Raw genomic sequence first — 13,782 nt, 5'->3', positions numbered from 1 at the left:
TGGCCCCGGGATGCACAGCTCCAAGGGCAAACCTCATTTCTCAGGGTATTTAGCACAAGACTGTCACTTACCTGGTGGCAACCTTGTAAATTCGAATCTCTTCCATAGGATGAGTAGGAACCCCTTTCTGTTTTACCTGTTAAAAACAAAAGAAAAGGTATGTATAACGGATAGAAGAAGATATACACACATATATATATATAGCATCTCTGAGCACTTTATATGATGTTCATCCCATGTGGAGCTGCTGGGTTCCAGATCCACATCCTTCCCAGGAGCAAATCCCCCCTGGACAAAAGTGGGGATGGAATTTACACCTGGGACACATTCACCACTCGCTCCGGAACGGGGCCCAACAACCACCGAGAAGCTCTGCCAGCCCTAAATACCCTTTCTTTGCCTCCTTTTTTCCCAGGAAGCCTTTAACACTCGGCTCCAGCAGCCTGACTTGCAGCACCCGTTACAGTGCTGCCATATTGACAAAGGAAAAGAAAGGTTCTTTGAGGTCTGAATGGGCAGACTCGAGTGAAATCAAGAAGGGAAGAGGTGGTTTCTGCAAAGCATTAAGTCATGGCTGAGCAGCACCGCACCACGTGCTCCGGAGACAAAGAGCAGTCAAGAGGGCTGATACAAAACATATTGCCACTAAAAGACCACCCTTCGCTGAGGAGAAGCATGGGGGGAGGCATTATCTAACAAAACAGCCACAGAACACAGTAAAAACCACTCGTAAAACCCAAGTTTTTATTGTAGGCTGGGGTATAAAACCCAGGGAGCAGCTGCTGTTGGTCCCTGGCTGCGCACCCCACGTCCCCAAGACACCCAAGCCGTGAGACACGGCACACCATGGCAGTGAGATATCGCACACCATGACAGTGAGACACGGCACACCATGGCAGTGAGACACTGCACACCATGGCAATGAGATATGGCACACCATGACAGTGAGACACTGCACACCATGGCAGTGAGACACTGCACACCATGGCAGTGAGACACGGCACACCATGGCAATGTGACACTGCACACCATGGCAATGAGACACGGCACACCATGGCAGTGAGACACTGCACACCATGGCACTGAGACACGGCACACCATGGCAATGAGACACTGCACACCATGGCAGTGAGACACTGCACACCATGGCAGTGAGACACTGCACACCATGGCAGTGTGACACTGCACACCATGGCAATGAGACACTGCACACCATGGCAATGTGACACTGCACACCATGGCAGTGAGACACTGCACACCATGGCAGTGAGACACGGCACACCATGGCAGTGAGACACGGCACACCATGGCAGCGAGACACTGCACACCATGGCAGTGAGACACGGCACACCATGGCAGTGAGACACTGCACACCATGGCAGTGAGACACGGCACACCATGGCAATGTGACACTGCACACCATGGCAGTGAGACACGGCACACCATGGCAGTGAGACATGGCACACCATGGCAGTGAGACACTGCACACCATGGCAGTGAGACACTGCACACCATGGCAGTGAGACACTGCACACCATGGCAATGTGACACTGCACACCATGGCAGTGTGACACTGCACACCATGGCAGTGAGACACTGCACACCATGGCAGTGAGACACGGCACACCATGGCAATGAGACACGGCACACCATGGCAGTGAGACACTGCACACCATGGCAGTGAGACACTGCACACCATGGCAGTGAGACACGGCACACCATGGCAATGTGACACTGCACACCATGGCAGTGAGACACTGCACACCATGGCAGTGAGACACGGCACACCATGGCAATGAGACACTGCACACCATGGCAGTGAGACACGGCACACCATGGCAATGTGACACTGCACACCATGGCAATGAGACACGGCACACCATGGCAGTGAGACACTGCACACCATGGCACTGAGACACGGCACACCATGGCAATGAGACACGGCACACCATGGCAGTGAGACACTGCACACCATGGCAATGTGACACTGCACACCATGGCAGTGAGACACTGCACACCATGGCAATGTGACACTGCACACCATGGCAGTGAGACACGGCACACCATGGCAATGAGACACTGCACACCATGGCAGCGAGACACTGCACACCATGGCAGTGAGACACGGCACACCATGGCAGCGAGACACTGCACACCATGGCAGCGAGACACTGCACACCATGGCAGTGAGACACTGCACACCATGGCAATGTGACACTGCACACCATGGCAGTGAGACACTGCACACCATGGCAGTGAGACACTGTACACCATGGCAGTGAGACACTGCACACCATGGCAGTGAGACACTGTACACCATGGCAGTGAGACACTGCACACCATGGCAGTGAGACACTGCACACCATGGCAGCGAGACACTGCACACCATGGCAATGAGACACTGCACACCATGGCAGCGAGACACTGCACACCATGGCAATGTGACACTGCACACCATGGCAGCGAGACACTGCACACCATGGCAATGTGACACTGCACACCATGGCAGCGAGACACTGCACACCATGGCAGTGAGACACTGCACACCATGGCAGTGAGACACTGCACACCATGGCAATGTGACACTGCACACCATGGCAGCGAGACACTGCACACCATGGCAATGTGACACTGCACACCATGGCAATGAGACACGGCACACCATGGCAGTGAGACACTGCACACCATGGCAGTGACAACACCCCCGGCCCGCCCGTTCCGGGGTCCCCACAGCCCTGCTCCATACAGAGCCCGCCCATCGTTACACAAAGGATGATGGAGGTGATTTTAATCATTCCCAAATGGCTGTGGCCACACTGACTCCACAAGCCTTTCCTTTTAACACCGCTCCGGGGTTTGATGGCCGTTTGGAGGTATTATTGAGAAAGTTTGACTATGGTGAGTGGTTTGGAATAAACCAATCATCTTGCCCCCCATAACAATGTAAGGGTTGCTTTTGTTGCTCGGTTGCCTTCCACATAGTTACTTACACACAGGAACGTCCAAAACCTATTTGGTGATTGCACATGTACTAACTTTGGAAAGCACTTGTTATACAGAAACGCCGGATCACCCGCCCCACAGCCCCGCTCGGGTTCCGAGCACCGAAGACTGAAACACCAACGACATTTTCCTCGTGGATCTGCGGGTCCGACGCCGAGCTCTGGACACAAAACGTCTCGGAGCTCCGTGTGCTGCTTCCCATGGCCCCAAGAGGGCCCGAAAGTGGATGTGGATAACAAGCGGCGAGGATAAACCCCAACCGAGAGGCAGGGTCGAGGCACCGAGCACAAGCGGCACACGAGGCACGGGGAAGGAAGGCGCCTCCGGCTGCTGCCCGGGCACCGCAACCTCCTTTTCTATCGTATCACACACAGGCAGCCTCATCTTAATTTCAGTTGTTAAAAAATATTTATCCAGATACAAAAATAAACCCGCTGCAAATTACAAGTTGTCAGGGTTAAAATCTACTTCTATTTGTGTGGGGGAGGATAAGAGAACAGCATAGACATGAATCATTCTCAGTAATTTGAGTGTTTCCATGACATCAATGGGCACTCGTCCAGGACTCTGTCGAAGTCTGCGAGGTACCAAAGCGGCACAGCAGCCAGCAGGAGATTGACTTCTTTTCTCTATTTTTTATTTAGGATTATGCTCCTTGTAAAGATTTCATCTCCAGCATCCACTTTTACCAGTGAACAGATAGCTCTGGAGATCACGGGCAAACGCGTTTCGCTCTGATAGCGTAAGCCTCGCACTTTATTACGGTTTTGTTGTCGTTGCCACGTACGGCCAGAAATCTGCCTTCTCCATTAAGGAGAAATACCCCAAATTGATGAAAAAGTCAAGAAACCGTTACAAAGATCCACACGCAAAGATTTTCACTATCAGCCGTAATTATGAAATTATCATACTTTTTGTAATGACATTTCAATTTATTTGGGGGGGGGGGGGGCGGAATATCTTTTGTATAAACCGTCCGTTTAAAATTAGCTACAGTCTTGATGTTGATTTTCTGCTTAAAATTCACTGGCACATTTGTTTCAGATAATAAAATTTGCGAGAGCGCTGATAACATGCAAGAGTAGGCTCTTTCAGCAACTATTTGTCCTCCCAAACACAAAAGCTTCTCCCGAATTTCCACGTTTGCTGTACATTATGCATCGCTTTCAGTCACCCGGACGCTCCAGCCTGCGCTGTGCGTTTTGCAGGTCCGCAGGAGCCGAGGATTCGCTGTGTTTTCGGATGGTTTAGAGAGAGCGTCTCAGCGATGGAGCCGCCCGACGCATTCACTGCGGAATTTTCGAGACAACCCTCTAGTACTAGAATGCGGCAGCCGCTGCGGATATTTTTTGGCACAAAGACAATGGTGGCAGTGCCAAGCCCCATGGCTAAAACCACTCAAAAGAGGCATAAGGGTAGCATTAATCGTTCAAGTCTTTTACTGCATGGAGTACTGTTGTCCATATTTTAAACCCTAAAAGTACCCGTTAGTAATATTTGTTGTAAGCCGGGGAAAAAGGGGAAAAAAAAGAGAGAAAAGAAGAAGGGGAAAAAAAACCGGGAGAGCCTGGAATAGAGATGAATAACTAATCTTGCCAGACATCTGATTCATTTTTTGCTACCTAGAGGAGCAAATGCTAAAATGTGCCGTTTGTTAGCGGCGCTGCGAACGCACAACACGATCTATACCCTTCCGTGGCTTTATGATCCGACAATTGAAACAAAGCTCCATGGAAGACGTTGACCTACAAAGGCTGGGCAGTAACTTCCAAACGCGCCCTTGCTCTTCGGGCACGGCACAGAGAGCGTCGCCGGTGCCATCGGAGGCGACGACTTCATGTGTGTAAATACATCTATATATTTTCAATTAATTGGCACAGTGCATGCCAATCAAGGGAGAGACAAAGGAAGGACTACGTGCAGCTCCCGTTGTCTGACAAACACTGCATCTCAAGCCTCTGCTCTCTAAATACCTCCAGAAAAAGCCCACTGAATAGTCCACGAAACCAAACCCGTTGCTTCCCAAATATTTAGTTCGCGTTTTTGTTGAGCTGCAGCAAATCAAAGCAGCGCAGGATCGCCGATCAATCCATAAAGAAGCCACTTGCCTCTCCACGGTGCACTTTGAAAAATTAATCAAATTAAGTAGCAAATGTAAGCAAGTTGCAGAGCACAAAGCCCCGGAGCGGGGCACCTTGGCGCGGGTGGGCACGCAAGAGGCACGAGCCGCCTCTCCCATCTGCACCCAAAAGGAAGCAGAGCTATTTCTATAAATGTCTTCAATTCAACGTTTGCATCCATTTCATGTTCGACAGATTTTTTGAGAGATGAGTCGGACCGGAATATTCTAATTCAGGTTTCCGCTGCCCTACATTCGGGGTTTAGTTCTTGGTTAGATTCACTAAGGGAAACTTGTCTGGGGGGGGAAATAAATAAGGTGATTGTATTAGGGTTGGAATTTTAATGGCTGCAAATTTGGGTCTGTTCAGGTCTGTAATTTTGCTTAAATCTATTAATTTTATTAGTGCATTTCTAGCATTTCTGCAAAGGGATGGTTGCTGCCTCTGATGTCCAGCGTCTCCAATGCACCCGATCGCCCTCAGGTTCTGGGCTGAAGTGTCCAGCTCCACATTTGGCCGTACAGAACGAACCCCTCGTGCTATCAGCCAGAGCAGGGCTTATTTGCATTGTTCCAAGAATCAGGCAATAGTTTCCTTCTGCCTTCATCTATAGTTCTTGCATTCAACGTTTTGCTGTGCTCGCCTGAGTTTGGTTGCAGGAGAAGAGGGGGCTTGAGGGGGTCTCCCAACAGGGGCCCCACTGACAGCCAGGCCATCAGTACCGCTGGCTTTTCCCTCAGGGACCTGAAAACCGGGCTCATTTCAGCACACAAACCAAGCCAAAACTCGTACATCATTATCAATTATTTGAGGATAAACCTCACAGAAATAAATGAATGAACACTATACATCCTATAGCTACGATACGTGCTGTGCCCTCCACGGACAGGCTTGCTGCCCTTTTGCCCTTGGCAGAACACATCACCTGCCCACATTTTCATCTTTATTTTACCGGAACTTTTGAACACTCAGCTCTTTAAAAGAGGAGGGGAAAAGAAAAAGGAGGAAATGCAGAAAAGGAAAAACGCTGTTAGCATTCAGTGCCATTTTTTGGACTCCTCACGGAAGGCTGTAAATCTGAGCCCTGGCCAACAGCTGGCGGAGGCTCGGCCCCTTGTCCCCTTTGTGTGACAGCTGGCGCTGCAGGGACGGGCAGGGAATAGCAGGAACAGGCAGGAACGGGCAGGGACAGGCAGGGAATAGGCAGGAACGGGCTGGGAAGGTTGGGGTGTCCGGCTGCGATTTCTCCTCTTCCAACACAAAACCAGCAGCGCGTTGCTTATCTGGGAATAACGCACGGGGGCCCGGGCGGGTTGCACAGCGCAGCACTTACCGGTACGGATCTACGGGCAAAATACCCTATTTATTTCCGCGAGGGTTTGAACGGCGTGTTTTACATCACAAAGAGTCTCATCCGACGGTAATGGAAGTATCATGTTAATGAGCTATTTCTGCTTTGTGCTAGATGTGAAGTACAGACAATAAGGAAGAAATCCAAGAGATTTTAAGCAAAGTTTGTGCGATAATGCTCACAAAATAGTACAAATGACACGGCATCTGATCCAGGCAAAGTCCACAACAGACACCACGCTAAGGGAAGGTATTATAGGTATTAATCCCAATATGTGAAGGGCATGGCACCCCAAGACATAGCGCGGTGCTAGGGAAAGAGATCTTTGACATGCAAGAGGATTTGTGCACCGATGTGCAGTAAACAGTAATGGTTCCTAGAGAGATGTTATGATGCCAGAGCAAGCAGCATTACAAAGGGAGGGGTTTTTTTCTTAAACAGTACCATCAAAATGCAAAGAAAATTAAATCCTAAAACCTATACTAAAATAAAGCTGCAGAGCTGACTCGAACAAGCTAAAGGGAGGAAATTCAGAGCAACAGGGACACGTCACCCCCGACTCGCTCACGCTCAAACAGGCGACGTTGGTGCCCAAATACCCCAAACTACTCCCTAACACACGTGTATATATGCGGCTATACGTATATACACCCTCCATGAGAACACCAGCCCAGCTTTTTGTTCGCTGATCTCAGCTCACGCAATATTGGACCCCAACCAAAAGACCGAGGCAGATTGCTCCATCGATTTCTGTAATCTGCCAAATAACAGCATCTACGGCAGGGCAGGACGCGATTCCTCGCTTCGCGTGCTTCTGCAAGAAAACAGCGGCGGCAAAACTGTTCTTGAACCTCTGAGAATGCACAGAGAGAGTATCAAAGATCATATTATATCACATTTATATTAAAGGGTCCCTGGTCCCTAGTCCCACCAAAATCAATCAGATTGTGAAGATTACCACAATATGCCATAAAAGGCAGGGTGGACACTGATAGTTGGGGGTGACGCGGACACGTTACAGGATGGATGGGGCTAATCCAGTCCCTACAAGTTCTCTGCACCCTTTGCAACAGGTTTCAGCACCTCGCAGTGACTCAGGACACGCAGGTCCTGCCGTTGCTGCGATTGTGCAACCCATAAATAACACCGCGGACGAGGAACATTAATGAGCTTCATATCAAGTGCATGCACTAATTGAGACCAGAATAATAAACTTTCCTAATTAAATTAGGTATTTAAACCAAGCCGGTGTTTATGTCACTGCCGTCCGCAGGAATTCTGTTTGGCGAGCTGCGGAAAGCTCGGCCAGCGGGCCCAGAGCCGCCCAGGACGGGCATTCACGGGCCACAATCCTTCATTAGGCTGAGCACGCACCCGACTTCACAAACACCTTCGGTTCCCTTCGCGTGTGTGCGCGGAATTTCAGTCTGGAGGAAATAATTACGATGGTCTCAGCCTGAACACCTGGAGCAGGCTCTGGAAACAGACACGTTATTCGGAAGAGACGCAAAAACTCCACGGAAACTCGCTCGCCGTGGTTTACCCCGCTCATTCTTGGAATATATAACAGTCATAAATGGGCGGGGGATGAAGACGGGCACCGCAGAACATACACAAAAAGGAAAATCAAAAGCATTATCTAATACCAGAGAATCCGGATGATAAAAAGAGCCAACGTTTTCATAAAGATAAGAGACAAAAACAAGTTGTAATAATGCTCCGGACCTAAAAGCAATATATAAGAACCGAATGTAAAGCACTGGATATTGTTTTATCCTAGGTAAGCCTCACAGGGCTGTTGGAAATTGAAATACGGCGCAGGGTGATCCCTCGTCATTTGTTCAGGAGATCTTTATCATCTATCTGCAAACCGCCTCTTCACTCCAGCGAGAACAGCAGCACTTTCAAACACGGCAGATAAAGATCTAAGGCCACCAATTGAAAGAGGTCGATAAACCTTCCCGCAGCCCCAGCCTGGGCTCTAAATCCAGCTCTGTAACCCCCCCATCCAGTTGTGGTTATTAAGAGGCTCCTAAACCAAACCCCGCGCCAGGGGCGCGATGGAGATCAACCTGACAGCCCCGATCGGGCGCGCATCGCACCTCAGCTCTCAATTAAACACTCAATTACACGTTTCTATTTGCAATCCTGGGCAGCGCAGAAATATAAATAAGCCAAGCCTTTATTTTTGTTATGATTTTGATGTTTTAAAAACAACGGATGGATTATTTGGTTTAGCTGAGCAGACGAAACAAACAACGAGCGAATGGCAAAACACCAGGAGCGGTGGTAATAACACTCTAGGGTAACGCTGAAACACCCAAGCGTCTCCCATCGGCGATATCCAGCAGAGGGCATGCAGACCCTGAGCAGATCTTTACACTTGAGGACTGACATTTCCTACACATTTCGGGAACAAACAATTTGGGTTGAGAAAGACACCCGGGAATGTTGGTTCCCATGCTGAGAAAAACGAGTCCTTGGGAGAGGATTTCCCAGCTCTGCCGGCTCCTGATTTTCCTTCTGCTGCCAAACGCAAAGACAATAACCCTCGTTAAATAAAGAATGAAATGACCATTCCTAAAAGCAAACTTCAGAGCTGACAGCAATGCTGCAGTGAAGAGGATTTACAAACACTTTATTCTCTAGAGGTGAAATATCATCTGCACTAATATTAAATAAAACTGAGCACCTTTAGCGAGGCCAGATTTCTATCCTAGATTGTTTAATTCCTCCCCAGCACGGGACAGCAGTATTACCTATCAGGTTTTATTATACTGAAGTGAGAGAAATGTTAAAAAAGCCCTGAGCCAGGGAAGAATTTGTCATTTCTCACGTTTGCTTCAGAACTGAGCAGTTGAAGATTATACTACAGAAAATCTCAGCTGCGCTTTAGGCAGCAGGTCCGGGTGGCCCAGAGGGACCAGCGCACCAGAGAGCCTTCCAGCGCCTCTTCCCGTGCCAAGCGATGCCCGTCATTAATTACCACTGGCCCACCTACGCGACCGATGGCTCCCACCCTCACGTTAACAGCTATTTGGGTTCCTGAGCAGATAATCTCTATTTTTCCAAGTTCCGGTAGCCTTGGGAGATGAACTTAATTTGCAAGGTGCACGAGGCGGGCGGCTGCGGCTCCATGTAGGTCACAATGAACGCCGCTCGTCCCGCGGCCAGCGCGGGCTGCCGCCGCCGCCTAAGTCGAAATGACAAGCCTTTATTATTCCTAAGCGCTTGATTCTGAAACGTTTGCACAATCTGTTAAGTCCAGACAAATTTAAATGGTTCTGACGTGCAGCCTGCCAGGGTCAGTGACAGGGATAATGCCTCTTTACGTGGGGAAAATTTTGTGGCATATAGGTCACTCTCTTCAGGGGAATCAACCGCGTGGCTCTTCTTTGCATTTCCACCACAATCCTTCATCCCGCAGCCTGGAGCTGAGAGTGAAATGCAAGAAAGAGCCGAACGCTCAAAGCAAAAATCTGCTTCCAGGACAATCCATTATATCTGACAAGTTAAATGTTCCATGGTAGACCATATGGCATCGGAGCAGGGCCGACGATGGAAGCGGGAAACTCAGCAAATGCATCACAATTAAGGAGTTTGACTATAGACTTTACTTGGATTTACTTTAGTTTTTATTACGTTTTGGCTATTGTAGTCTTCCCATTTCCGTGGAGCCTCTACCTGATCTACCAAGCTGGTAGAAAATGTGGTTCACCAAAGTTATCTTCTCCAAAATATTATAAAGTGGACCAACTAGAAGAAAAAATATGGGAATGAAGTTCGTGTGATGAAGTTCCTAAATAACAGCGATTCGGATTTCCAGAGCCCGTGCAAGGGGAGAGCAGGAGTTCTACAGACTGGCCCAAAAATCACGTAGGTGAGCGCAGCTCCAGCCTTATTGAGGGTTTGCACCCAGTCTCCAGGCAGGAGGGAATCCCAGCCGGTGGCACTGGTGGCACTGGTGGCGCTGGTGGTGCTGGTGGTGCTGGTGGCACTGGTGGCGCTGGGGCCCAGCTCACCCAAACAAACCTCTCACTGGGCCCTGGAGCTGGGAAGCTCATTTTAAGCACTATTTTGCCCAACGGTGTCCCCAGGAAGGGTCCATCCCAGCGGTGGGACCCAGGAACACGGAGACATCAGCACCGGTCTCAGTGCAACCGGGTCCAAGCCCAAAATAATACCTTGTTACCACTTCATTACTCAGTAGGCTCGTAATATCATTTTTTCCCAGTATTAAATTATCAAGTATTACATTTTTCTAGTATTGTTATTCTTCGCAAGACAATATTTTTACATTACTTGAAACATATTATTATTATTTATATATTTGTTTGCAAAACCGCTATGGGTTTTGCTACCATACACAAAGCTTAAAGCAGAAAAACTGAAAGAAATGCTTTAAAAATGTTGCAGATCTTCGGAGTGGAGGGGGCCGGAACAAAGACCCTCACGAAATCGGTGCGGAAAAGGAGTGGGGTGCGCTCCCCCAGACCCGAAATGCATCACTGATGTAGCGGCGAGCGCCGCAGGCAGCGAACAAAGGCCCCTATGGTTAGGAATGCACGCTGTTGTGGCACGTGCTTGCCTTTTACAACCGGTATTCCCCCCCAGGATCCCCTGTGTTAAAAGGACATCAACTCCTCCCAAAGCCACGCACCTTTCAGAGGGCTCTGCAGGACACGGGGCCGTTCCAGGGCTGGGTTTTGGGGCTGTCACAGTGGGTATCGATTCAGCACGGGGCGCAGCATTTTCCCCGCTCCCATTCCCAGCCCCGTTGCTGAGTTGGGCACATCCCAAAGCGCTGATGGCTTTTAAAGCGCTGCTGGCACTGGGGTGTTTGGATATCTGCAGGATAAACCACCCCAATGCCATAACCAACAGGAGTCCTGCTCGGCCACCGACAGCACCGAGGGGAACGGGAAATACAGAGACATTCACACCCGCAAAACAAAGCAAAACCAGCAGATATGGGTGCTTTGTAGATCCCGCTGCTAAATCCCGATCAACGATTTTATTACTAATTAAAACGCCCATATGGTAAAACACCACCTGATCCAAGGAGCTTTTAAGCACGGCGATTGTCGGTGTTAACTTCTGCGTTTCGTTAGCAAATTTGAAATTTTGGCCTGGATTTCTTTATTTTCAAATGTACTGTTCCCTGAGCTATTAATGAAAGAGAATACAAACTTTAGCAACATATTTATTTTCCCCATATCGACGCGTTTAAAAGGAATGGAAAAGCAAAGCTAAAGAGAAAAAGAGCAGAACTATTCTTTGTCCTCTTACAGAAATGTTAAATATACCAGGTACAAATCTAATGCAGCTCAAAGTGAGTCCAAGCGCAAGCCCGGTGTGTTGGTAATGCCTCAAATGCCCCAATGCAGCCACCAGTGCCACCAAGGAACCCACCAGTGCCACCAATGAACCCACCAGTGCCACCAAGGAACCCATCAGTGTCACCAATGAAACCACCAGTGCCACCAACGCAGCCACCAGTGTCACCAATGAACCCGCCAGTGGCACCAATGAACCCACCAGTGCCACCAAGGAACCCACCAGTGCCACCAACACAGCCACCAGTGTCACCAACGCAGCCACCAGTGTCACCAATGAACCTACCAATGTCACCAGTGAACCCACAAGTGCAACCAATGTCCCCACCAGTATCACCAATGAACCCACCAGTGTCACCAATGCTGCCAACAGTGCCATCAATAAACCCACCAGTGTCACCAGTGCAGCCACCAGTGCCACCAATGAATAGAGTCACCAGTGCCACCAATGAATAGAGCCACCAGTGACACCAATGAACCCACCAGTGACACCAATGCAGCCACCAGTGTCACCAGTGCAGCCACCAGTGCCACCAATGAATAGAGCCACCAGTGACACCAATGAACCCACCAGTGACACCAATGCAGCCACCAGTGTCACCAGTGCAGCCACCGGTGCCACCAATGAACCCACCAATGCCACCAATGCAGCCACCAGTGCCACCAATGCAGCCACCAATGTCACCAATGAACCCACCGGTGTCACCAATGCAGCCACCAGTGCCATCTCTCTCCCCGAAAACAGAACTGCTGCACAGCTTTCTGGAATTACAGCACAGAACACCCCACTCTAATGATGACATCTACTTTCTATGGAAATCAAGGAGATACCGAACTGGGTGGGGTTTTTTGGATCAAACCTCAAATTGGAAGGCTAAGGAGACAATCTGACCCCCTTGATTTTCAGCTTTACCGGGGTTTGAGAAAGCCTGGGGTAAATTCTTCTCCTCCCCTGCAAGGTCCTTGGAAACCCCCAGTTTATTTCTTCTAATCCAGTAAATGATTTTTCCCCCCTCCGAAACAGTCACTAATTTCAGATGCGTCACTTTAAGGCCTGATTTCCAGCAGAATGAAATATCCCGAACTCAAAACACAGTTTATGGGAGCCCTGCGGTTTCCCAGCCAGCCCAAGCACCCTGGGATTTTATACCATCAGATAAACGCATCTGCAAGTCCATTCGAGATCCCACTGCTCTCCATTCGCTGTAAATTAAACAAGAAATAAATAATAACATTTATTCACCTCCCTCCTGAGGCAAAACAGACAAACAAGGTGGCTATGAGGATTCATGTTTTAGTAGCTTGTATAGCAAGGGGTCCTCCCCAAGGCCATCTCCAAGTCCCCACTCATGACAATGAACGCACGGGAAGCCTGCAACACCACCAGATCAGATCATTATAACCAGTACCATACCAGTATCACACCACGATCACACCAGGACCACACCAGTATCACACCAGTACCACACCAGTATCACACCAGTATACACCAGTATCACACCAGTACCACACCAGGATCACACCAGTACCACACCAGGATCACACCAGTATACACCAGTATCACACCAGTATCACACCAGGACAGCCAGGCCCTGCCGGACACGGTGCAATAAGGGGCTGGACAGACAGCAGCTGCAAAGGGACCCTCGTTTTAAGGACTAATTGGGACAAAAAGGTGCAGGTGGAAGCCCTGATGCTCTGGGTATCTGTGCAACACAAATCTGTCTCCCAATGGTTCTCTAAACAACAGCGCTGACAAAAACCAAGTCATTAAAAGATGCTCTTTTAAAACTAGAGGTTGTTCTTTTGGTTTTATTTTTAAAGCAAATCTTGAACTTGTAAAATTAAAAAGTTATGTCTTAACAATCAAATGCGGCTTTAACTTTCTCATTTCCCCATTTACACGTTTTAAAAAGTGGCCAAGGGTTTCGTATGCTGCTGTTTCAAAGTTTCTCAAGTCTCAGATTTTTCA

At 49.0% G+C, this 13,782-nt stretch overlaps 1 protein-coding gene across 17 annotated transcripts in view; it reads right to left on the bottom strand.

The window, feature by feature from the left end:
* The window catches only part of LOC136114621 (transcription factor 4), a 173,996-nt gene that overhangs the window by 87,851 nt on the left and 72,363 nt on the right, over positions 1-13,782 (bottom strand). For all 17 annotated transcript variants that reach the window (XM_065860020.2, XM_065860024.2, XM_065860021.2 and 14 more), the window contains one exon: positions 72-136. In XM_065860020.2, the coding sequence (XP_065716092.1) occupies positions 72-136 (65 nt within the window). The remainder of the gene's footprint in view (positions 1-71; positions 137-13,782) is intronic.

This window comes from Patagioenas fasciata, chromosome W, assembly GCF_037038585.1.
Source record: "Patagioenas fasciata isolate bPatFas1 chromosome W, bPatFas1.hap1, whole genome shotgun sequence".
NCBI lineage: Eukaryota > Metazoa > Chordata > Aves > Columbiformes > Columbidae > Patagioenas > Patagioenas fasciata.
This window is presented reverse-complemented; position numbering and strand designations above follow the sequence as displayed.